Here is a 27,497-nt window from a genome sequence, read left to right as displayed (position 1 = left end):
TATTTTATGTCTAAAGTAATTATATTCTCTTCACTGACAGGCTAACTCCTTTCAACACACCTTGAACACAACAATAGGTTTTTCCAGAGTCTCATTGGGCAGTTTTTTTAAAGAAAAAAATTAACCTCCAGTATGATGAGATAAGTGGCTTTGTCATCTAACTCTGCTGTTTGAAGATGTCACTGTGTGTCAGATTTTCAGGGGTACCAGAAACGCTTAATGGCCAGAACCAGTGTTTAGAAAACAATAAAAAATTCCAATAAGCTTTTTAACGCATTAATATCTATTTTTGTTATTTAATTAAAATGATTGTATTAAAGTCCCACTGGCTAAAAGAAAGCCAAATAACAAACGTTGATGTAAAGTGTCCATGTGCACAAGACAAAGGAAACAAAATTAACCTGATCTAAAAGCGTGTTTGTTTTAAGAAGAGCAAAAGAGAAATATGTAAAACAGAACAGAACAGGCCGGGCTATAAAAAGGTGTAAAATGTGAGTGCTTTTGGGGGAAAGAGAAACGGCTCCCAATAAAGCGGGAAAACAGGGCTGCTCTGAGGCAATTTAGACTGCAAAACACAAACCATTAAGTTTGTGCATTATCTTTTAATTTAATCTTGAATGATTTATAATCCATCACACAAGGCTTCAACCATATCCAATTATTCTCTGCTGCTTGATTGACAACAAAGGTGATTTATTAATCTAATAAAAACTGATGTGCTCTCCACTTGCTCTGAAAATAACCAGCCGGATGGAGAGCTTTAAAACACACTCGTGCGCGAACGCACCTACACACTGCCTTTCTAAGAGCTATGAAATCAATACGTTGTGTATTTATTTTGAAGTGTATCATTTTGTGCGCAAGGTTAAAGTATGTGTTTAAACCCTTTGAGAAAATCACTTAAGAATCTCTTTGCTTAAAAGAGAAATCAGTCTTCGTCCAGCCTGTGTGCCGTGCCAGAGATCGGAAATCAAAATGTCGGGCACGGTGATGAGTGATTTTTTTATTTTTTTTCCCTATGCAAGGCCGAATGATTATATTAGGCTTTAATTCCTCCATCTATGGTGTATATGTCATCTTAGCCCCAGCTTTATCGGCTAATGTTACTTTCAATCTCTGGGTATTAATGGAAAAACAGAGAGCCCATACCCTGCAGTGGTGGCCACCGTGTGCTGATGAACAGCAGGATGGGACTTCGGGGGTTAATGGTCTACAGTTCACATGCATATGAATGTAAGAGAATGTCATTAAGAATTATTAGCATGTTTACAGCACCGAGCCATGTACGAGCCTCATTTAATGAGGCTTATAGTTACAGGCACACTTTTTTTTCTTTCTGGCTTTGATGTGCAAACACACACTAACCAACCTGTTTTTGTTGGGTTTCAGTTTAAAAACACAGTTAAGCTGACACACAGTTATGAGCTTTTAAAGTTGACTGGACACTTACATCGGTAACAGTAAACATGTCTAAGTATTGAAGATGATTAATGTTACAAAGATTTTAAAGGTTTCACACTGATTTTGTGATTGCTGAATTGCTGTCACGCTGCTTCATGTCCTGTCTCAATGCAGTCCATTCTCAATAGAGAGCACAAACTGAATCAATGGTGCAGAATTTACCATGTTCCGTTTCATTACTCAAAACTGTACTTTCACAGGAGCTCACCATCTAGTTTTCTTCATTTTTTTATGAGTGAATATGTATCTGTTCAACCTCTGATGGATGGAAACTTGTTCATGGTGTTCCCCACTTCTGGTCCAGGAACGGATGGATGGATGGATGGACGGACGGACGGATAGACAGACAGATTAAGCAAACTTTTGAAATGTCGAAAAAAAAAAACTGAATGAATAAATTGCAGATTAGGTGAATTTTGAGAACATTTTCAAAATACTGCAAAAAATAAAATAAAAAAATAATAATAATAATTAAGTGTGTTTCCATCTGCTGGTTTGCAGCAAAATAACCAGGCTACATAAAACATGATTTCGTCAGATGATGACGCTATGACTTTAATAAACAAGATATAGAGGTGGCATACTAGCACGGACCACACTTCTCAGAGTAATGGAGAAAATCCTAAATCCAAACCTCCAGCAAAGAAGGGAGGATTTACTTTGAGTTTTGTGCCCATGGTAAGGCAGCACCCAGCAGTGGATCCCAGCCTGGACTGTCTCTTGCCAGCCACTCTTGGCTATGCTTCTCCCCTCTTGAAGAGTTGGACTTTAAGAGTTTCATGCATCTGGTGGTAAGACCCACCAGTTGATTGATGTTACCACTCATCTACCAGCAAAAGATGGAATAAAATGTTATCCTTATGTGCTTCTTAAAGAAGATCAACAATGCAATAATACACACAATACATCACAATACATCAAACATCTGTTCTTCTAAAACATTCTGTTTTCTTTTGACGCTTTGCCAATTGATAAAGCACTTTGTATCTACACGTTACCATGTCATCAGTCCTGCTTTTGTTGTTTTGCAATGAACCACTATGTATCCATGAACTTAAACATTGCAAGCAGTTCCTTAGGCTTGGTAGTAAGGTATTTTAGCCAATTTCCTAAACAAGTTGTGTACGAAATGACCAAAACTGCTAACGCACAAAGTAACTCTTCGCAGCTTCAGGTGTATACATAGACACATCCCCTTTCATTGTGTAGTAGCTTGAATGATGTAACAAAGAATAGGGGTAAACCTGAGTTTTAGCGTATGGATAATCTAAGGAATCTCACTATAATTTATGTCACAAGGTGCAATTAAAATGAAGCCTGATAGCTGAAGCTATTGAGTAACAACATTTCTGTGTAGTTTTACCATGTGGCTAGTGTCAAGGTACCGTTCAGTATGGCAGCAGACATTCTTCATGATAGATTTCTGGTCCTTTTGAGGCACCAGAACCTTTCATCTTAGCCGCGGGGTGCCATGTGTGTTTTAGTATGGTGGGTATTCAGTTTCAAAGAGCCGACTATTGGCGTCTTAGACTAGCAGCGGGATAAGCATACAAAAGCAGTAATGACTTAAGCCATTAAGGAGTGCACCAATTTTAATCAGCTAATTAGGCCAAAAGATCATGTTAAAGTATGAGGAAAAAAAAGTTTATGCTAAGCAAATATTGTCAAAAATACATCAGTAATGTGTGGGTATGGGTGTGTTTCTTCTCCATGACTCAAGATCTACCAACTCATATAGAACCTAAAATTAACCCGTAAAACCAGGCAATTCATGCTCTGATTCATTCCGGGAAGATTTTCCATGTGAAAACCCGAAAGTTTCATTCAACATCAAAACCGACAGTATCTGGTGTTGGAGACACACCAGTGGGAGCTGGAGGAGCTGTGTGAAGGATGTCACGTGACAGCCATACACACATATGCACAAACACACCAGAACCCCGACCAAATGTAAAACAGACAGGTCTGGCATGCCTTGACACAGGCCACAATTGATTAGTGCAATTTACAACATACAGTACACCCAAACACACGCAAACATACACAGAGCACACGTACTTTCAGAAGTCTGGTGTGAGTGCATGTGTGTGTATTGTGTTGGTGCTGGTTTCTTATATGTCTGTGGAATCCATAAACACTTTGCCTTGTCAGGATTTTGTCTAACATTGTTTCCCCTCTGACAGCAAGACGCGAGCTTTCTCTGTCTGGCTAAGTCTGTCTCTCTCTCACACACACACACTCCCACGCACACGCATACACCAAAGTACAACTGCCAGGCAATTTTACAAGTATAAATAAATAAATTATGACATTATTTATTTGTAGTAGGAAAACATAAACTGACGAAATTGTGTTTCATATTAATATATTTCTACGCAACTTAAAAGTTTGAAGGTGTGAAGATTTGACAGAGCGACAGCTGGAAGTATTTTCAATTTTATGCTTTGTGCACGACCAGACAAAACTATCTCTGGGAAAATGCTCATTAATTTTAATATACTAATATTTACATCCAAAATGATGTTACATTGTGGATGTTACAAGGCTTATTTTGCACCATAAGCCTTGAGATGCTCCATCATTTCAAGAAAATAGGAACATAATTTTTCATTTTTGTTTGCTATTCTTGAATGACGCAGCCTGGCCATCCATCAACCCTTGCACCAAAAAAAACAAAAAAGATTGTCACAGTATAAATGGAAATAAAACAGCTTCACATAGTCACTGTATTTAGCACAAAACCTAAAACTACAATGTATAAGATTATGTAATTGCTATTCATTTAAACTCACAACTCCAATTAAGTGTCACTAGAAATGACCAGAAATTCCTCCAACTGTTAAGACACAATAGAATTCTATATATACCATTCAATCGTGCTTATTTTGATACACAAGTAAAATAAATACCTGCTTATACACACAGACAGGACAGCAAGCTGGTATTTACGGTATTTGGGTTTTTTATTAAAACTCATTGTGTTTCTTGTTTTTGCACCATTAGTTGTTTTGGGTTGATCAGGGTCAATGACCAAAGTTTTGCATCAGCTTTGACAACCAATCATTTTAGAGTTTTTTGTAATCCACCCTGTCTGATGTAAGGACATGTGCCTATTAGTAGGGGAACTCGATTAAATTGTTTTAATACAGTTAATGGCAGGGTCTGTAATCAATTAATCACATTTAATTGGAATCTACATGTAGGAAAAATGAGCAACATTTTCAGTGCAAAAAATGCAGGTAAACTACAAAATAAATAAATATATGAACTCAACAACAAATATATTTACTGTTTTTAAGTTGTTAATCAAAAGCACAGCACTTTTGATTAAAAATGCAATGATGCCCATTCAGCATTCAAGTGTTTCCCTGATCATTCGTGGGACATCTTTGAAAAAATAAAAATATTTCTGTAGAATTGTGGATGCTGACACTAGCTTTGAGATGCTAGGTTTGAATAGCTTTGATGACGGGCACTACTTTTAGCACAATTTGAACACAAAAATAATATTTTTGGGTACCAAGAAGTAGAGTGGAGAGAGAAGGGAAAGACATGGAACAAATAGCCTGAGACCTGGATTCAAACCCAGGAGAAACGTGTCTAAGTAAACAGCCTCTGCACAATGTGTGCGCTCTGAAACTGACCCATCCAGTGCCCCCCAAAATTTCTGAAATTTTAAGAAAATTTGTGTCATGTCAGTACTTTTTCTGAAATCTTGTTGAATGACTCTAGTATTAAACCTAAGTAACAATTGTGTAATTTTGAAAGTATAACTTATATCAAAACTCGACTTGATTACGCTGATGCCAAGCGCGGACAGTGATGGGAGGACAGTGAAACCAAGCAAAATGAAGCCCATGTGACAAGAGAGTAGATACTTAGCACACTATTGATTTCTCTTTTTTCTTCTTTCAATGATTGACAAAAGTTCCTGAAAGCTCAGAAAATGTAGAGTAGGATCATATTTCATTTGGGGTTTGACCTCTGGTGACAAACATTTCAGAGAAAAGAGAGAAAAGGAAACATTACCGTAAGCTGCTCCGTTTTCAGACATTCAGATGTAAGTGGAAGCTAATTCGATATAGATTTCACAGTGAACGTTGTAGCTGTGTACAGGGTGGACTTCTTAGCATTCTGGCTTATATTGGTCAATGAATCGATAGCTACATGTTGACCAATCAAGTTTGCATTGACTGGGTTATAAGTGATAATGAAAGGCTGCGGCGCATACACACTAACACACCAGCTCCCTCCCTCTGTCCGGATGTTTTCAGGGTGATTGCAATCACATCCGTTTTGTTTTTCTTTCTTTTTTTACAAAATAATAAAATCTCTCCACTCTGTTTGTGCATTGCATAATGGCTACAACATAAAAATAAAAAATAAAATAAAAATGCATGTGCGCTTCCCTCTGCGTGTGTGTGAGTGTTGGGTGGAGGGAATCATTCAGTGAGACTGAATATAACCCGGGGCAAAGCTCGAGGCTGAATCACTCCTGGAAGAGTGACAGAAAATGTAGAAAGCAAAATGTTAAATGCTTACTGATACTCTGTCTGCTGCATCTGTTTCCACGGCTCCCATGCCTGCCCTGCCTCCTTCTCCATCCAAACCTCCCTCCACTCCTTTCTGTGTTTCTATAGTTATGCCGGTTCATACTTCCTCAGGAGATATCTGTCAGGTTCCTGTGAAACCCTCTTTCTTTTCTGCCTCTATGTCGTTATATGCAACTTTCGATCTATGTCTTTGCTGTGAGATTTTGGATGGATGCTTTGCATGAAATAATTTAGCCTTCTTAGATATTAGTTTCACTTTTGTTGTTCCTGTTTGAATAAACTAAGAAATGTTATTTTCATTGAAGACCGTGTTTATGCCCAAAGCAAGATTATCCTCTAAAAAGCAAAAACAGATATTAATAGTTACGTATTACAAACATAATCTATTGCTCACACTGCTGAGCATCTGCCTCTCTATTCTGTGGTGTAGGAAGATATACCGCCTTGGGTAAGAGCCTCTACTCTGCCTTCCTCAGCATCTGATTCTTCAGCATACACAGTTTGAGAACCCAACTGGTGATCAATTGTCTCTTACCCAAGATTGACACAAGGAAGTTATCTAGCTAACTGGCAAGGATATAATAGTTGGTAGTATACCCTCGCTATTTAGCTCGCTGACTTTTTGTGTTCTTTATGGGTAAATGAAAATGTATCATCAGTTACCTAGCCAGCTTAAATACCCTCGCTGAATACCTCGCTAGCTTTTTTTGTGTGTGTGTCCTCAAGTGGTGTTAAAGAATGTCTGACAGAAACTGCATACAATAATACAACAATAAATAGTCCCGCTATGGTAAAATCCAAGAAAATGAAAAAAATAAAATAAAATAAAAAAATAATATATATTTTAAAAAAAAAAATATATATATATATATATATATATATATATTATATATATATATATATATATATATATATATATATATATATATATATATATTTTTTTTTTTTTTTTTTTTAATAATGTAACCTGTGGTTAAAATATTTGAAGTCAACTTAAACTTTGTAATGCATTTAAGATATTTTAAAGCCTTACCTTTACATGCATAAATTTAAGACTTATTAAGGATGCACAGACACCCTGAATATATTACCACTTTTCATCATTGTCAAAACAAACACCTTTACAACACTACCAATCTGGAAAATGTTCTTTCGGCAATAAACTGAACCTCTTATTGAATATTAACACTGTACCTGGTGTAATGAAGAACAACTCACCAAAAAATACAACCATCCATTTTATTAATGCAGTTCTATTCATCGGTCAGAAGGTGAAAGTCTAAGTACATGTGAAGCAAATCTTCTAAGGTCTAGAATATCTGTTCCCTCTGGTACATTATGTTTCTAAGTTGTTTGCGCACAAGGAGCACAAGACAAATTCAAACTGGGAAAAGAACAGGTCAAGCTACAGACATTCCAGTTTTAAACTATCATTCAGTGCATCCACAAACCTCCATGACCCATAAGACATCTGACTCAGATGACCTGACCATAGACTGAAGATGCTAAAAGGAAAATTATTAAGAAACCTGAATACAACACTGTCTCTGATATCATTAATTGATTCTCATGCATGAGCTAAAATAACCAATTTAAGTATCAATTTAAATCTTTCTTTGAACTGTAAATATTTTCCTCTTTTCTCTGACATATAGCTATTACCTCAACATATATATATATATATATATATATATATATATATATATATATATATATATATATATATATATATATATATATATATATATATATATATATATATATATATATATATATATATGTCTTTCTTTTTTCAGGAACATTTGCTTTGTGTTTAAGATCTGAATTTAAAATGTGATATAGACTCAGAATAAAATCTGTAGTTTCTGTCTTAATAAAATTGTGGTTCAAAAGTTTTTATAATATATCAGATGGAGTGTTGTAGCCATAATGTTCCACTAGTGAAAGCAAATCTTGGTCAATTTACAACAAAAAAGTGAAAGGATGGAACATGTCTGTAGAAGTCAAAATGTGGTTGAAATGTGTTTGTGATTTGTGAAATTACCCAACCAACACTGACATTTGGCCAAAATTTGGACAAAAAAAGTCAGTGTTGTCTTTCTTTGCTAAATAAAGACATGGATGAGCAAATTCAAATTACTTAGTTAATTTAGTACTGCAAACAGATCTTGTCAAAGTCACTTTGACAAGATTTCTATATGTACTGCATATCTCCCTCCCTTTTAAATAGCATAGAAAGACATAATTCCATAAAACTAATGTTCCAAAATTACTGTCAAGAAATTTCTGCCATATGACCAATACAGATTTGACATGTACCATACATATGCACAAAAGCTATTGCAATTTAAATATTGCATTAGCAACCCATTAATATCTATTATTTAACAAAATTTAAAAAACACTTTATGCTTTATGCAACACGTGTGACACTGATTACATCATGTACATTCTGATTAATTCACCCATTAATTATCTGACCACTTGGGGGCTCTTAGAGTATTGACAATTCATTCTCAGATTATCAGGGGATTCTGAAAGAAAGATAAATAAAACAACATGGGACTAAAAGTAACCCACCCTGTCCTGATGCTTCTGAACACTGTGAACATACACATGCACACGTCCACGCACACACTTATTCAGAACTGAGGTCTATCAAAACTGATACACGGATACAAATGCTTTAATGTTTTATCTAGATGAGACACACAGTTTTTGTCATGTGTCCACACTTTATCTACTGAAATGACAAAGTAACACTTAACTCCCCAGAAATAAAACAAGGCAGGTGATTTTCTGTGTCCGGTTTCTTGCATTTTGCTGTGTAAGTGCAACCGGGGATGACGGATGAATTCACATCACTTCGAGGAGCTCTTTTATTCCCTCTGCCAGGCCTTCTTTTTAATCCTTCCTCTCATTTCTTCCTTTCCATCTTCTCCTAATTAATTAAATGTGTGCCACTTTTAACAGCACTCACTTATTCCACTCCGTCACAAGGGAAAGAAGAGGTCAAATACAAGATTGTGTGAAGGAGGAGAGTTTGGCATAGCTCTCAAAGAAACTAGAACAAATTTGAACATAATATTGCAAAGCAGTGACAATGTTAAAGTCCTCCACCCCTCATCACCCTCTGCCCCAAACTTCCCCTCTTCTCTGGGCAAACCAACGACCAAGTCAGCGAGGGTCATATCTTTTTAATTATCTTTCCCGCCCTTGATTAATTATTCGGCGTGACAACGACGTGTTGGTAATGCTTTTCACCTGCCGCCTCTGACTGACGGCCCCTCCGTCGAACTCAAAAGCAAACAGCTGCTGCCATGATTGCCTAGCAACCGGCCGGTGATGGATGAGTGGAAGAGATGGATGGCCACAATAAATCACCACGTCTGCCTGGGCGCTATAGAAATCTGGGAAGCGGGACGAGGATAGAGGGACGAAGCTGTGGACAGGAAAGAGGGAGAAAATCTGGGAATCCAAAATGTTTGAAATTCAAAACAGCTTCATGCTGTTTCTGTTGATGACAAAAGGTCTTTGTTCCTTCCGTTTGACATGATCATACATCGTCTTTATTCAGGAATTGATTAGGTTTTAGGTGAAAGCATGAATCAGAATTGTAAAGGCTTTATGAAAGGGATAATTCAGTGGCACTGTCAAACACCAACAGCACTTGATAATCAACAAAATATATTATTATATAAAATACTCAAAATGGAGAAAACAATATGTGCATAATTAACCAGAATATGACTTGTTTCAATATATAGTTCAATAATAATTCAAAACAAAGGAGTAAAATCTTCTTTTGGTCTTCCTAATACTTTGAATGTTAACTTAGCATTACAAACTTTCTGTGAACGTGTACCAAAGTACAATTAATTTCACTTAAAAATAGTAATAGCACAATAATTTTAATTAATTAATGATGTTTATTATAAAGCGCTAAACGTGTTTGTTCATTATTGTTCCAGGCAGAACATTTTTATTCACATGTTTCTGATTCAGCCGTAAATCTGATACAAAAACACAAACTACAGAGACGAACGACAAGGCTGCTTCTCTTGGTCCACTGGGGTTAAATTTCCACTTACTAAACCAATCTGGGATGCTGGAAAAGATTACTGTTGTGTTGAAGTTGTGCTAAAAGGAGTTAGCCTGTCAGCGCAGCTATTCAAGCCTCAAGTAGCATCTCAATGCTAAACATGTGGCAGCAGCACAGCGTCCCCAATGCTAACGTCAGTGTTCACATTTCTAAAGAATGAATGATCAGGCCTTCTTGATATGATAGGAAGCTGAATGGGTAGAATAACAATTTGCACCAATCTGATGGTTGAATGACCTTAATAATTTAAAATAAAATCTGAGCTCATAAAATTTGTCTATTCGGTAATTTAGCTGCATCATATATATTTTTTTTTAATTCTTGAAAATTTTGCTTATGTTGTTGATATAGTTATCAATTGAAATGTGAAGAACTGGTATTATCTGAGTGATTACAAACCTGTAACTCCATGAAAAAAAAATCATAGTCATGTCTGGTACAAAGTTCTTTAGACGCATTTAGCTTTAAGATCAGAAAATGAGTATGACATTTTTATTGCTAAACCAAATAAACAGACAAACTGAAGGTTTTAGACACGTGATTTTACATGAACAAATTCTACAGACAGAAAACTGTATGCATATTGCACTGGATTGGAAATAAATGTTTATATCTCTTATAATCATTCTGCATGCTTTAAAGATTAAGATGAAGAAAGTTCCATAGAAAAATCCATGAGTAGTGAATCAGTGAATACAGAACCAGATCAAGGTGGGTGAGATTACACTTGATGTGGATTTGATCTGTATGACTGGATGGAAATGATTGCTATTGAAAGCCTATCTTCCCAGTAAGAGTCTATTATTATGCAGTGATGAACTTGATTTATTGTTACGTCTTCAGATCCACCTCTGGCCTAATGTGACCCACACGCCGCTCAATGCTGACCGGCTGGGAACAATCCAGGCTCATTGGACTCTAACTCCATGGTTGTTCTATCCAATGAACCTAAAAGGTGAATCTATCCAGTGACTCTGTTGTCTCGCTGCTGGACTCACACCGCTCCACTCCTGATGGAGAAGTGTGCATGTTATAGATATACAAACATTTGCATCCCCCTGACTGGCACAAATGTGAACTGATTTTTCTTCAAATCGGACCGATTCTTCCCGTCTGCTTAACCAGAATATGGTTAATCATGTTTTAGTTTTTTTTTTTTTTTCCTTGCACATTCTTTGATGTCTCTCTGTTAGTTCAGACCCCAACCATCTCCCTGTCAAATCTCCTGCCTCTTCCACACACACATAACACGTACTACACACATGTTCATCGCGGTGGCTCAGGTTACAGTTGTGTCGCTACCCAGTCTAAATAACACAGCTGTGACGAATAGTAGGCCAGACTTATATCCATCAACAGGCTCTTTTTTAAGGAGCATCCATCTTCTGTAAGGCTTCCTTTTGAATCATGGAGAAGTGAAGAGAGCGAGAAACCGACCGACCACAGGACCTGAACTCATAGGGGAGACTTGTACATGCAGTTGAAAGTGTGTGTGTGCGTGTGTGTGTGTTACATCAGACATGAGGGACGCATGCCTGCAAATACCCATTAAGGTTACAAAAACATGGATGTGTATTTGAATCAAAGAGATTATCGGAGCCATAATCGGGAATCTATATTAATTTGTCCTCTGAAATATGAGTGTGAATATTTAAAGATGCTGTACTGCACACACACGTAAAGTACTCTGTAAACATGGACCAGTGTGAGATTCCCACTGTAGGTTCATATTGAGTGAAAATGCCACAATGTAATAGTATTTATTTATTTATTTATTATTATTATTATTTTTTAAATATAACAAGGAAATATTTGTTTTGTTAAAAATGTCACAACACAAATAAGCATTATAACTGTAAAATGTATCTTGAGCATGTATTTCTTACAGTATAAAGCAAAGATTTTGGTCAAACCCCTAAACTTACTGCACATGTACAGACAGACAGACAGACAGACAGACATATAGACAGATAGATAGATAGATAGATAGATAGATAGATAGATAGATAGATAGATAGATAGATAGATAGACAGACAGACAGACAGACAGACAGACAGACAGACAGACAGACAGACAGACAGACAGACAGACAGATAGACAGATAGATAGATAGATAGATAGATAGATAGAGAGATAGATAGATAGATAGATAGATAGATAGATAGATAGATAGATAGATAGATAGATAGATAGATAGATAGATAGATAGATAGATAGATAGATGTGTAAATTACACAATGGGTTGTTGCTAGGTAACCAAACAGAGAGTGAGTGAGTTGATGCCACCCAGTTAGCTTAGCTGGCTGTGAGAGGTTGACTGGCCAAAGCCTTTTCCTCTGCCTACATCTCCCAGAATGCCATGGGGATGTAGGAACGTGTTCTGGATCAGAGTTCAGTGAATATTCTATATACTGAACACTAAAAGTTCTATCAAACATATTATTTATTGAAACTGATCACATCGATCACAATGCATACTGTTATTGCTTTATTGTCAAGCTGTTTCTCCTTGATACCGATACTTAAACATGTAAAATCTTTTGTTTTTTATTCTGCTCCCAGATCTCCCACAGGCAATAAAGGAAATCAGTTCTGTGAAAAACGTGTGACTGATTCTTTCCTCTCCTCCATCCTTTCTCATTCTGTTACTCACGCATTCAACCAATAATCACCCTCTTCCTCTCTATTCCTCTCTCTCCTCCTCGCTTTTCATTCTTCACTCCTCCCTTGGAGGACCTCAGAGGCAAGAAGGGAAGACCGCGAAGGCACACATATGTGCTAGTGTGCGCACACACCAACACACCCCTCCCACCTTACCCACACACACACACACACACGTGAGGCCCTGGCAAGGCCCTGTTTGATAAATGACACACGTCAGCGTGTCAGAAGAGAAGGGTGGGTCTGTGATGTATGTGCCGACGATGAGAGGGGGAAATCAACTGTTTGGCAGAGAGTCGCCGCTCGTCCGCGGCCTGCCCTCCTCTTCTGGTTTTCTGGAAAACTCCGAACACACGCGACAAACAGCCACATCCAGGCTGTTTGTTACACAGAATCCTCTCTGCGCTCCTTTCTGGAGCGCAGAGAGGATTCTAAAGCTGTGCTCCAGTCCTCACCAGACACACACCGAGGGGGATCTTTTTTTTTTTTTTTTTTTTTACTGCGGCAAGTTTTGGTCTCTCAACACGGATTCTCTCTCCAACGCCACATGCCTCTTCTCTCTGTTTATGTGGCGACCTTTGCACTCGCTGGCTGAACTGGACAGGAGTTGGTGAGGGGAGAAAAAAAAAAGAAAAATAGAAAAGAAGGAGATGTGAAAAGTGCAGCTCAAATGCCCATTTGGCAACAAAGTTACTAGTATTTCAAATAAAACAGACAAATAGCCTCAGTTAAAGGCTGTAACCTGAACCCCCTCAGCCCCAAAAGCCAGCCCACCCCAACCTCCAACTTTTCAGAAAGTGGAGAAACAGGACGCCCCTCTCCACCCAACACACACTTTTACTCACTATCTCTCTCCTGACTCTTTTTCTCTCTTTGTCGCTACCAGGCGAGGTGGCTGACATCTGCAGAGTGCATTTACAGAGAAAAAAATGTGTCAGAGGAGTGTGATGCACTCTTTTTCAGGCATGCACACACACATACACACACACAAGAACACGCAAGCACACACGCAGACACCCCCCCTCCCCCCTCCCGCTCGGTTTCATTAGCTCACTGGCAGGGTGGCACTTCTCAAGCTCATTACTGAGGAAGGATTTATGGCGCGGCAGCCAGTGGCGGAGAAAAGGCATCTGTCAATAATTGCAGGGAGCAGCAACTCCCATCTCCACCAGCTTTGAAATCTCATTAGGTATGCAGTTATCAGGCATAAAGATCAAAAACATTACTCAGCTCCGACAGAAACCGACCAAGAAACATTAATTAGCAACAGGCCCTCACAGTATAAAATAAAACAGCCTTCTTCCCCTCTTCTCTCATCTCTCACACTTTCTTCTTTTTTTCAGCTGGTCGACTCTCTTCCTCTCTCTATCACCTGCCTCCCAAAGAACGCAGAAATCCACCTGCAGAAGTAAGCAGGCCACTTTTCTTATGCACACATTTCACAACACAGCCTTGTGGGACCAAAAGATTTCCAACACAACCAAGTCTGAAACAAACGCATACATACACATGCACACACACACGGCCACAGAGACACACAGGACGAGAAGATTCCCAACATTTGAAACAAGAGGGAAGAAAAGGATCTCTGGCCTATGGCAGAGACTAAAAGGTGGCCTTTATATAAAGTACATAGAGAGCCGTGTGTGTGGGTGTGTGTGTGTGTGTGTGTGTGTGTGTGCGTGCGTGTGGGGGTGTGTGTGTGTGTGTGTGTGTGTGTGTGTGTGTGTGTGTGTGTGTGTGTGTGTGTGTGTGTGTGTGTGTGTAGATGCAGAGAGGAGGAAGGAGCTGTCAGTCTGAGAAGGATGTCAGCTCCGGCTGGCCCTGATTACCAGAGCCTCATATGGGTTCTCGTTGGCTCCCCTGCCTTTCATCACAAGCACTGTTACACACACACACACACACACATGCACGCACACACACAAACAAGACTGATAGCTGCCAGTCTTGTCTGGGTTCCACCAAATCCTCCGTGGGAAAGCGAGGTAAAGCCTTCTGATTGTCTGCAGAGTGTGCGTGCGCTGATGCACACGCACACTCTGCAGACATAAAGGCGACCCCCACCGAGGGGAAGAAGAAGAAAAACCCAGACCTGGAGTCAGGCCCAGATGACACTCAAAAGACGCACACACACACTCACAAACCCACACACACATTTTCGGAAAACTCATCCTCCAAGCAGCACTGCTGTTTCTTAAGAGTTCCTGAGTCCTTCAGTCTGTAACTCCCTGCTGAACATGACAGGAAGTACATGGAACAGATCCGAGTTAACCACAAGCAGAGGCCGTTTGTCTTCTTAAGAGTTAAGAACTGCTACTTGATGGACCACCAAAAAGATGCCTCTGTTTTTAGGAGTGATTCAAGCAAAAATGTTGCCAGTATTTTATCCAGTAAGAGCGCAGAAATATCTGGTATGTCTGATTCTGCCGTGCGCCTGTCATTAGATTCACAGTCCAAGTGGCCGGTTAACTGTTTTTCCATCAATGTTTGTCTATATGCACATTTTCCAGGGTCACATTAGAAAAGGTTGCTGGAAATGACAACATTCAAAACAACTAACTCAATTTTACAAAAAAAAAGTTTTTAATCTCACTTTAGGGGTTTTTTGGATTTTCTGAAATATTTAATGCACAAAAGAGGAGAAGGAAACTGATTGGCCACATAAATTCTGAAGCAGCAAACTGTCCCATCCACTGGTGGGCCTGAGCCGTACCAGAGGCATGAGAATTTTCAAAGCCCAAATACTCATTTCAGGGAGGAAGGTTCTCTTCATTTTTCTGTGACCTTTGGTCCATGCTAGTTTGCAACCACTACATCTTCTTCATTATAGCCAAAAATAGATGTAAATGCACCTAATTCACTTTTTATTACTTTATGCGACATTTCAAAATTTTGCTCAAAATTGGGTTTGCTGTTATTTTAGCATTGACGATTATGAGTGATAATGACCTACCAACCTTTCCAGGAGGACAAGAGAGGCAACTTCTCAGCAGATCTCAAAGAGATAACAGGTGATGATGTCCACCTTAAGATGTGTGAATCCTAACACCATCTCTTGCCTTCATTTTAAAGGTCAAAATTATTTTATTTTCTTTATGACGGCAGATCATAATATACATTATCTAAGATGACCTTTTAGCGTTATGTAATATATCTTATTTACACGGCATGTCATTTCTGCCTTTACATGGTTCCACACTTACAATTCTCCTCTGTCCTCTGCATTCCACTGGAGTTCCAGCTCCCATGTCACAGTTTTAATGTTCAGCATACTGTTCTCATAGATTAAAGTTGCTTTAATCAAGAAAAAAGAGATTGTTCTAGACCAGGGGTCTGCAGCAAAGAAACATTTCTCTCCTCAGTCCAGCTGAACAAAACACGTCTAGAGCAACAAGTATTATCAAGCATATTTGTTACCAGAAAGTATAAGACATCTGATGTAAAAATTAAATGCAATTATTCCCTGAAAAACATTGATTATGTCTATTTTTCAAAATTATTTTTATTGTATTACTTTTTTTCAAAATTACTTTTATTGTATCTTCATTGTTTTCAGACCAAGTTTGTAAGAGCCAAACCCGGAGCAGGTAGCAGAGCCCTGCTCCACAGGGACTGTGCTGGCAGTCAGCATGTGTTACGCAGTAGAATGTAGGCTAGCATGTAGCCTGTTAATATTATCAAATTAGAAGTAATATTCTTCACAATAACTGTTGTAAGCTGGCCTAATGTTTTAAATGACTCTGAAGAATATCAGTTTTCTCTCTGCCAAATGCTATTATAGCCAAGTGCTGTAAAAGCATTTGGCAGGGGTAAGTTTTATGAAAGTTTTATAATCACAGTTAACCCTTAAATTATTCATATTCATGGGAGATTAAAGTTTTATTATTTTTTTGTAATATTTTTTCTCTGACTGGAAATAGTATTACTGCTTTGGCGTGACCCTGTTGATTTCCAGACCTAAAAACGATAAAGAATTTGTGGAGGGAGCTAAAGTTTAGGGTTATGGCTAGGAGGACTTCCAAACTCAAAGATGTGGAGTGTTTGTGTTTTTATGATGTAAAGCACCTTGCCTTGCTGCCGAAATGTGTTATACAAATAAACTTGACTGACTGATGAATCTACAGTAGGTGAGGCTGTTAATGAGGCTGAGGAGAAAATTATTTAGTGTGTTCTACATATAATCTCGTTTTGCGCAAGCGTTTTGCTTGACACATGATTAGACCATCAAAAGCATGAGAAAATGTGGTATTTTAAAAACATGACAACTGAATAAAAAAAAAAGTATATTGTTTCATAGTGTCAGTAATATATAACACAGTATTTAACAAAAAATTACCTAATTGGTCTTAAACACAACAAAAAATATCATAAGAAGCCCCACTTCAACTCATAATAATTATCATAATCATAATTTACTTACTTATGAAATGTATGTAATGCTGTATTCATATACTGTACTATTTGCTAATGATATTCCAAAAATAAAATAAACTTTGTAGTTTTCAAATGCTTGTCACAAAACCATTGTAGCATTTTTCTGTTCTGTTTCTGAAGTATTACAAACTGATAAATAACACATAGTTAACCTGATTTTCAATCTTTATTCAAAACCAGCTTTAACTTGTATGAAAATGAGCGATGGTGTTCCTTTAGTTTCCAAACCATAACTGTTTGGGATTTTCACGACAGGTATTTGCAGAGAGTCAATTTACGGCTCTCCCACACTTCATCCAAACTGTTGAAATCGGCCCTCATCCATAGATGAAGCCAATATTTTGCTTTAACTAGTCCACTTTCATTATTCGGATGGTCTGGGTCATTGTATGAAAGGTGTGTGTGAATACAAATGGTCTGCAACCATGTGACCGCGCGTCGACTGCTTCAGATGAAGTATAGAAGAGCTTTTAGTCATTCCAGTGAGAAAGTGTATTAGTTTCAACCAGCTGACCTGCAGTGTACTGCAACCAAAGGTGAAAGGTCAAAGCTCTCTAAGTAAAAAAAGAAAAAAAAAAAACACTGGACTCTCATTCAGAGGACTATACAGTCTAGGAACAATATGACAGAAAAATCTAGCTTTCATAGCGTAACTTTTCAGAATTTTGATGTCTGTAAAATGCCTACTGGAATTTAACATTTGTTTCTTTCCAGCTTTTAAACCCCACAGATTTACTACAGACTTCAAGTATTGTTGGACCACAATGAAAACTGGCACAGGTTTATTTCTTCTGATTTTTTTTTTTTTTTTATGTTTGTTTTCACTTTTCACCAGGCTTAATTCCACCAATTTAAACTGAAATTCATAAATCACAAAAACAATTTTAAAAAATATGTTCAATTGGAGGTCAGGTATCTCTTTGTGATGACAAAAACAGAATTATTTGCTCTTACCCGGATGCAGCCACAATCCATAGCTCTCTCCTCAAAAATAATGTTTGGGGAAGAAAAGGAGAATAGGGAGGAGGCAGACAGAGCAGAGAGGGAAAAGAATTGGGGGTGAAGGGGTAGGGAGGCAGAGGGGGTTGGGGGTTTGAGAAAAGGATGCAGCCTTGTGAGCCAATTTAAGAAATAACTGCTGATGCATCAGCTATTGACTGTTTGAGCACTCGTGATAACGCTCAAGGCGAAACTGGGAGCAAAATGACAGCATCAACTGCCTGCAATAAAGTGCAGTGCGCCAGACCAAGGGAGCTCTAATTGACAGCTGTCAACCTAATGGGAGCCATGACGGAAGATTCTGGGAGAGGGAGGAAAAGAAACACTGTTTATAAACCATCAGCCACTTATCCTCAAGAAATGGAGGGGAAGGGAGAAGATATGAGGGAGCTCCAGATCCTCTCTCTCTTCCTCTTCCTCTCTCTCTCAATGATTGTCGTTTGTCTGCTTTTTCATTCACTTCTACCTTTACTTGCCCATGCCCATAATCTTTTTTACAATCTCATTCCCATTCTGTCTTTTGCGATGATAGAATATTCAACCATGCTAGAGTTCTCCCACTTCATATCTCCTCTCTCTGTCTTTTGGTTCAGAGTGGCAGAGTGGGGCAGGAGCGCTGAAAAAAGCAGAAGAGGGGCATAACAAATCACCATGTCAGTTTGCTGCCTGGGAAAAAACTCACTCTGCACAAAGTAAGGCTGAGAGGAGGATTCTGGCACATCGAGGCACAATGAACAGAGCGTGTTTTTAGCTAAAGATCTCTATGTAAAGCTATCATTAAGTACAATAAGTTTCAGTCAGCGACAGGATGAAAACCAGAAATGGAGTTGTTTAATTTTTACGATCTGTCTCTAACAATGTGTCTTTTAAATTTGCCATTAGAACTAGCAAAGGTCCAGCGGTTAATATTAGGTTACACCTCAGGGGTTTGAAAATTAGTTACTAAGCTGCTAAAAATGTCTCTTATTGTTGTTGCCGTTACAAATTATTTTCGTCAAAAGTTGTCTGCGAGCTGTGCCGCTAACTACACTTGTTGATTCCCGTTAGCTGACTGAAGAAAGGCTGCTACATTTCCTTCTGGTTTAAATAAAGCAGAAAGTTCACTGGAAATATGTGTATTAATACCAAAAAGAGATTTCTTTGATACTAGCGACACACATCTCAGCCCTCTTATGAAGGCAACACTGTTTCCAGTTATCATGTGAGAGGGAATGCTCAGAACATGAGTGGCAGGAGATGAATAATCATCTAGCCTAGCTAATGCTAAGTGTTTACTACGCATAAACTTCCAATTCATAGGTCAGAAAAGACATCTTACTCTGAGTAATAAGCATGTTATTACTAAACTAATAAACTTTCAATTCCTTTCATTATTTTGGTCTAGGGTAGATCTGGAACTGTGGCGCCTGATGTTCTCTATTTTCAGCTCCACAAGATTTTTAACCCTGATATTCCAAATATCTAGAGATGAAAATGATATAAAAATAACTTTTTTTGAGAAGTTGGACACAAGTTGGACATTCATTTAAAAGTGAATGTCGACCTTCATACTGTAAGCTTGTTAACTCTGTCTGTATGGTTACTTTATCTACTAATAATACAGTAGATAAAGTGCTGGACTGCCCAGAGTTTTCTACTGCCACTTATAGCCCTTTCCCCTCCCCCACTTGTTGTTGGGCGCCGTCTGTCAACGGGCTGAAGAAAGTTTAAAAGAAAGTCTGCTGAAAGTATTTCAGGTCATAAAAATTAATCATTTAAGGTCACAACATTGGATGCATGTTTCCAACAAGCTAAACACAGAAGGACTGAAGGACTGAAGCTGCAAGTTACTGAAGCTCATAAAATGTTTGGTCATTTAGCTAGCCTTAATTTGTTAGACACTGAGTGTTGACTTAAAAAAGGTAGAGTGACCAAGCAGATATAAATAATAAACATTAAGCATATTTAGTTAGAATTATTACTAAATTTGTCGGTTTTTGTTTTTTTTTTATTTGGCTCTGTTGTTTCAGTTGAGCATTGTCTTTAGATTGAATCTAATTCATTTAAACTTAGAACTTTGTAAAAAAATAAATAAAATGCATGTGTAGTATGATAGTGAGCCTGAATGTAGTTTATTTCTGATCCATTTAATTAAAAAGCAAAAGCTCAGTAACGAAGGGTAATGTGATTACCCTTCATTACTGAGGGTAACGAAGTGTTAATAACAAATGATAAAGAGATTGGTGTTATTTTAGCAGCTGTTCTAGTTTCTAATATTTAGTTTCAAACAAAACCAATTAGGTCATGCTTTACATTTTATTTTTAATTTTTTTCAGGCTATTTTTTTTTTTTTCTTTCTTTATGGTTATCATAACATTCGAGTGATAAGAAAGTTCCTGTCTACTTTAGACTCACTATTCTTTATCAAAAATGTTTCTACATATTCAAATACTTAAAAGAACAAATATATGAAGAGTTTGATCTGAAGTTATTTTAATTACATGAAAACAGATGTAAACATTTAAAAATGCATTACAACTGTTAGTTTAATATCGTAACACAAAATCTCGTCACCCAGCCTGCAAACATTTGATATCTATCAAAGTTTTCTCATCAGAATTCAATTACATTATTAAGTCGAAAATCAATACATATTATATTTGTTTTGTCAATATGATAAGAAAGCCTGTAAAAGTCAAAATTATATAATGATGTGTAAAAAGTGTTTTATAAATGCGCAAACACAAAAATAATATCTACTTTTCAGTCCATTTTCCACTAAATAACAGCATGGCGTCGTAGATTTTAAATCAAATATTCTTCATTTGAACTCAGACATAAAAGATGACAAACACTGTCTCAGAATCATCCCACAGTTAACATCAAAATATAATAATGGAGATGGACTATTTAACTTAGGTATTTTTACATTTTGGAGCAGTTTTTTCTTTTCGCAGACTCTTGGAACACGTCCACTTCGTTAGATACTGCAGCACACGACTTTCTTTTCAGGGATGAGTAACCTCTGAATTTCATTACTCCACGACGGACTTCTACTGCTGTGCTTTAAAGGTCATTTCTTTGAAATGTAGAGGAGCGTTAGGGAAACCATGAAAGAAACAAATCATAGCTTGCAACATTTTTTGCCAGATTGAAAACTGTATCCTGAAAAGGCTAACTTGTGTTCCAATTCCAGAGACCAACTCGTTTATATTTAGATTTTTTTTTTTTCAGCCGGAAAGGGAGATATGAAAGGGTAAACTCGAAAGGTACATTTTTGAGGCAGACGTGGAGGCTGCAACTATTTTACAGGAAGCAGATTCAGTTGCCAGTATTCCATTTTTGCTCAATAAACCTGGTTCAAATAACAAAAGATTTCAAATTCTGATGTGTTTCAAAAAGCCTCATTTGAATTCATGTTCAACTCTGAAGCAAAGAGCCCCCAGCATCCAATGATAGCCATGTTACACAGCATTTTTCCGGCGAACCAAAAGGATTCTCTGTCCTGTCTCCCCGTAAGGAATGTGTTCTGGTTCCTGCCAAACCGGGAGAAGACCCGCCAGTCTCCTTGTGTGCCTGCGTTCCCGCTTTTCCTCTGGTGAATCTGCGTGAGGGAGTGTATTTAAATGGGCCACTGCATCTCGACTTAGATCCACCGCGAGTGCAACGTTAACACATCAAGCATGATTAATCTCCCGCTCTCATCTACGATCAATCAAACACACTTGTAAATGTACACACACACACACGCGTGCTCACATACACTCAGAAGCAGAGAAATCACAGAAATCAGCTGCTTTATCCCCTTAGCTGCCATCTATCTCCTGTTGGACAGAAGCAAATCTGTCTTGATGTTAATATTTACATAAATCATGCTTAGCCCTTCTGGACACCATGCTGATGATAGGTGTTTCTGGGAAATCAACCTGGGTGAAAAATCTTCTACATAGGGGGAAGTGTCATTGAGCAGCTAATAATGACCCATGTCAACGTCATCAATCTATGGTGGGTCTGTGCGAGGACAGAAGGCGATGGCGACGTGTGGAGACAATCTATTGCTGAAACATTCTTCATTTGAAAGACCTGTGAAGCCACATGGACAGATGAAAGCGGAGCAGGATTCCTGAAACAGACTGTTCTAGATATTTGATGTTGGAACTTTCTTCACAGTAACAATGATCTGTTTGAAGCCCAAGGACAAAAATCCATGGGTGCCTGAGCTTTTCTTTTTTTTTTTTTTTTCCTGTTCTGTCAGGAGCACTGAAACAATAAATACCCCTCGTCATGAAGCGGCGTGTGTGGGAACACATAATGCGTTTCTGTAAGAATCACTGTGACAGAACACAGGCCAGTTCAAAACAGACCCGTACCGGCTCCACACAACGAGCACCACTCTTCCTGGGACTGGTGTCAACTAGTGTTGTACGCTTTTTGGGAACTATATGTTTGGAACATTATGTCAAAAGTTGAATGCTACTCCAAAATAAAATTTCAAGATTGTTCCAGTATTTGTTTTGTTTGTTTTTTTCATTAATACTGACCAGAGTACTACTATAGAGGTTCCACAGATCATGACACAACACAGTGCCAAATTCATCAGTGTGATAAAACTACATTTTGCATGCTTTTATCTTGACTAATTAAATCAACTCTATTAAAATATCTAACATTTATCACTGTATTAAAACTCTGTTAATCTACATAGAGATGAACATAGAAGAGGTACCCAGAAAAACATCTCAGTAACTCCAAAAACAAAACTATTACTGAGTTGTGTGATGTAAATCAAAGCATTCTTTAAAATAAATCAACATAAAGACATCATTTCACAGAAATTTTAATTTATATGGTCGAGATCTTGGAATAAGAATGAAGCCTAAAATTCTAATCTTCTAGGCATCCGATCTTAACTTTCTAGGTCACTAAACTCTACAACAGGCAAGAATGACAAGGCCAAGCAAAGGCTACCAAACTGGCTGGATGGAGCTGCAGTGTGCAGGAAGTCAGTGAGTTGGGCTTGAATTACAATAGCCCAGAAAGTATCAAACCGGACAATACATAAAACATACTAACTTCAAAATTTTAAAAACCAAAATAAATGAAGTTGCACAGTGCAAATCAAAGCTAAACAATGATATTTGTCTATAAATCCAGATTTCTTGTTTAAAAAATTTAACAATTGATAAAAATATAGAATTTAGAAAAACGTGATTCATTATCATTTTTACCGTACTCAAATTCAATTCTTTTTCAGACTTCTCAAGATTGTGTAGGAAGCCCCAACCTTCACCTCTGTCGGAGGGGCAGAGTTAGGGCACAGATGAGGACGACAGAAAGATGCAGTTGATTTCATGGAGGCATGGAGTACACTTAATTGGTGAGCGTGACAAGTGTGCTGAGCCTGTCATCTCCAATCATTAGGCCTGTCGGAGAACCATCAGACGCTCTGCTAATTAGGAGAACGCTAATAAAGCTGGCAAAACAACTTCTCTGTTTAGCTGGCTGGGCGCGCTGCGACACCTGGGCAGGAAGTGTATGTGTGTGTGTGGCTGTGTGTCTGTGGTGGTGAGGAAGTCCAGCACACCACATGTGGTCAAATCTAAAATCCGCACAGCTCTCAAATGAACAAGCAGGACAGCGAAAACTCTAAACAAACAAGAAAAAAAAAATCCTAATCAAGACCTATCATTTGCATTCCTTTTCTAACTGTTGCCATTACTGAAGCGCAATCAGTTTGTCATCACTTCTTTGTGAGGCACAAGCTTACAGCTTGCAGCTGGGGTGAGGGAGAGGAGAGAGAGAAAAAAGAGAGAGAGAGAGAGAGAAAGATGAGGAGTAGAGAAGAAAGGACGGCTTGGAATGAACTCCTCCTTTTGCCTCATGTTTCCCTGATTTGCTCCTTAAAGAAATCTTCTCATTTTCTGCCACTACAAGGCAGCAGTCCTCCTGCTGCACATCCATCCATCCATCCATCCATCCATCCATCCATCCATCCATCCATCCATCCATCCATCCATCCATCCATCCATCCATCCATCCATCCATCCATCCATCCATCCATCCATCCATCCATCCATCCATCCATCCAGTCATTTCTTCACCCCCCACTGTGTCCATTAGGACTAAAACATTTTGATCAAGCAAGTCTCCAGACTGACAATACGTAAGTGTGTGTGTGTGTCCATGCGCGCATGTGTCTCCGTGCCAATGTCTGATTGACCATTAGGGCCGTTGATGAATGTGGCTGTCAGAGGGCAGACAATTAAATCAAATATGAAACAAAGTCTCTGTGACGGCTCCTCTGATGGAGCAAAAGCAGTGCTGCTCTTTTCCACTGACGCTAATAGTTGGGTTTAGTAGCAGTCTGAGTGCTCATCAGCGTATAGCGGCCCACATAGCACAGGACTGTGGGACACACATAAAGTAGAGAAAAATCAAACAAAATAATATGAATAATAATAATAAAGGATGTGCTGAACTGGAAGTGACTGACTGGACCTGAGAAGGCCCGTTTGTCCTGCCGGGGAGAGTTCACCAAGGGACAGGGAGGAGCAAAGGCTGATTTATTAACACTTATTGGGCAGGAACAGATCAAAGGCACAGACAGATGACAGGCGATCAATCAGACATCAAGGCAAAGGTGGCAATTGGTCCATTAAAGGCCTCCACCTCCCCCCAACCTCCATCCTGTTTACTCTCCCAACCCTCAGGGCGGGAAGTAATCTTTACTGGATCAAAAAAAAAAGTACTTTCTCGGAAGCAAAAGAAAGAAACACAAAGATGCTGAAACATCAGTGTGTTTAAACTAACAATAAAGAAAACAATAAAGAACAGAAACCCGGCTCAGGCTATGTTAAATATGTTAAAATATTTCTAAGGGATTTTATGACCTTAAAATATAGTGAAAGATTTCTGTTTAAAAGAAGCAATAAAAACGTACATTTTCATTCAAAGAAAACAAAAAATAGATACAATTTGGAACAATAAGTATCATCTTAAAAGAAATCCAAGCATCAAAGTAATGTGTTTATGTTGAGCGGAGGGATGGAGCGAACCTTGACTGTAGATCCTTCATTACTAAGTCAATATCTACAGGCAGAAAAACCCAAAACTGTAAATGATTCCAGAAGAACAAAAAGAAAACAGCGCTGAAAAAAAAACTTCCATCACACTGGGACTTTGGAAAGGACACATGCTCCCAGGTGACCTGTGACCTTTTAGGAGAAGCAGTGGGGCGGTTGCTTTATAATTAACATTTCTCTCAATTATAAACAAGCCATGATTTCTGAATGTGAACATGAAAAAAGAAGGAAGCATCTGTCTGTTCAAACTGTCTCCTTAAAACATGATGAACGATTAAATTATTATTTTTTTTAATGATGTGGGAAAAAAAACAAAAACGTCCCGATGCAGCATCAGGTAACATCCCGAGCCTGACCTCGTCCAATGAACAGTTCCTCACCAATAAGAGCGGAAATGCGTATTGTTTTATACTTTTGCATTTCGGTATAGTTTTAGCAAGTCTGGCCAGTTTCCACAAAATACTAAAAGAGAAATGCTTTTTTCTGATTTGTTTTTTCTTTTTCTGATATAGACTCATGCTAAGCTACTCACAGTTGTTTAAATATCAACAAAAAATAAATAAATACATGAAAGAAGGTGAACTCCAGAGCTGGGGAGGTGGGGGGTAGAAGAGGTGAGTGTGTGTGTGTGTGTGTGTGTGTGGGTGTGTGTGTGTGTGTGTGTGTGTGTGTGTGTGTGTGTGTGTGTGTGTGTGTGTGTGTGTGTGTGTATGTGGGGGGTGTGTGTGTGTGTGTGTGTATGTGGGTGGGTGTGTGGGTGGGTGGGGGTGGGGGGGCAATAGTTGTAAAACATGCGAAACAAAAGCCAGCACGTACCTGCGGCGCGCCGGGGCGCCTGCTGCTTCCTCCGCGGCATGTCGGCTTCGGGGCCCGGCAGGGAAGTCGTCTCTGGCCACGATGAAACGAGGCTGCGGGGAGGTGGTGGTGGTGGTGGTGGTGGTGTGTGCGTGTGTGTGTGTGTGTGTGTGTGTGTGCGTGCGTGCGTGTGTGTGTGTGTGTGTGTGTGTGTGTGTGTGTGTGTTGAGGGGGCTTGGGGGGTGGGGTTATCCAAGGGAGCTTTGATCCAGTTTCTCCCTCCGCTTGGCTCCGCTCTCACGGCTCCCACATAGATCGAGGTGGGAGTGTGTTTGAAGGTAGAGGAACAGGCACAGTTTTCGAGAAATAAAGAAGGAGAAGAAGAAGAAAAAAATCAGGATAGGGAAAGAGCGACCCAGCAGCGGCAGCAGGAGCTCCGCGTGGCGGTCGCTCGGTCGCGCTGCCTCCCCCCGCCGCCGCCTCGCTCCGCTCCGGCTCCGATGGACCTGACGGAGCGGCGGATCCTCCGGCGGTAGGAAGAGGGAAAAACGGCGCTTTGTGTCTCCCTGCGATCCTCCGGGTTTACTCTGTGTCGGAGGCGGCAACAGGCGAGCTGGAGGGGAAAAAAAACAACAGATGATTGCGTCAGTCAAGAGTCCGCAAACAAGAGAAGCTCCACACATCAAGCGCTGACACAACTGAAACCCTGCGCCGCTCCGCCGCTGATAGGCAGTTCTCCGTCTCTCACTCCCCTCTGCCTCCACCGAGTAGGCTCTACCCCTCTCACTCTCTTTCTGACATCTCCTGTCTTATTCTAGCCTCCGATTTATCCCTGAAGCCCCCCGGCCCCCTCCCTTCCTCGGACATGCACACCGGACTCAAGAATACAGTTTGATTCACCAAAAACACACCGATTGCTGACCAGCCTGAGCCGGGTTTCTGTTGAACAAGACATTTTTAATCTCATTGTGGAAATAAAGGTTAAATAAATCTCTTTTTTTTCTTTTTAAAGAAACAATAACGGAGATCCACACTTACTTCACAGGTTGATGCTCTGATTCACCGTCCATAGGTTTTCTCAGGTAGAGTCAGAGTCAACAGCTGAAACATGCCTGAGAGCAGCTCGTACACATCCATTCATTCAGAAAAAATAATAATAAAAGGAGCCACGTGAAGATGTTTTTTCAGAGGACAGAGGAGGCGGTGGAGGCGGTGGAGGCTGCTCCGCGATTTTGTCCGAAAGCGCTTTGAAACATCTGCTGAGGGGCAAGTCATACAGTCAGCATGGGCGCGCGCGCCCTTCACAACAACGTGCGTCTGTGCGCGCGCGCGTGCGTGCGCGAGTGCGCGAATCGATGAGATACGCGCTTGATTGGGTCTCCCTTGTTTGTAATAATGTACATGAGGAGGAGGAGGCGGAGGAGGAGGAC

General features: G+C 39.2%; 1 protein-coding gene across 1 annotated transcript in view; it reads right to left on the bottom strand.

The window, feature by feature from the left end:
• The window catches only part of tshz3b (teashirt zinc finger homeobox 3b), a 43,834-nt gene extending 17,590 nt beyond the window's left edge, over window positions 1-26,244 (bottom strand). Inside the window, exon 1 of the mRNA XM_055060105.1 lies at window positions 26,089-26,244. Within this exon, the coding sequence (XP_054916080.1) occupies window positions 26,089-26,128 (40 nt within the window). The 5' untranslated portion in view covers window positions 26,129-26,244. The remainder of the gene's footprint in view (window positions 1-26,088) is intronic.
• Between the last annotated feature and the right edge of the window lie 1,253 nt (window positions 26,245-27,497).

Source organism: Poeciliopsis prolifica, unplaced genomic scaffold (genome assembly GCF_027474105.1).
Source record: "Poeciliopsis prolifica strain line A6 unplaced genomic scaffold, Auburn_PproV2 SCAFFOLD057, whole genome shotgun sequence".
Taxonomy (NCBI): domain Eukaryota; kingdom Metazoa; phylum Chordata; class Actinopteri; order Cyprinodontiformes; family Poeciliidae; genus Poeciliopsis; species Poeciliopsis prolifica.
This window is presented reverse-complemented; position numbering and strand designations above follow the sequence as displayed.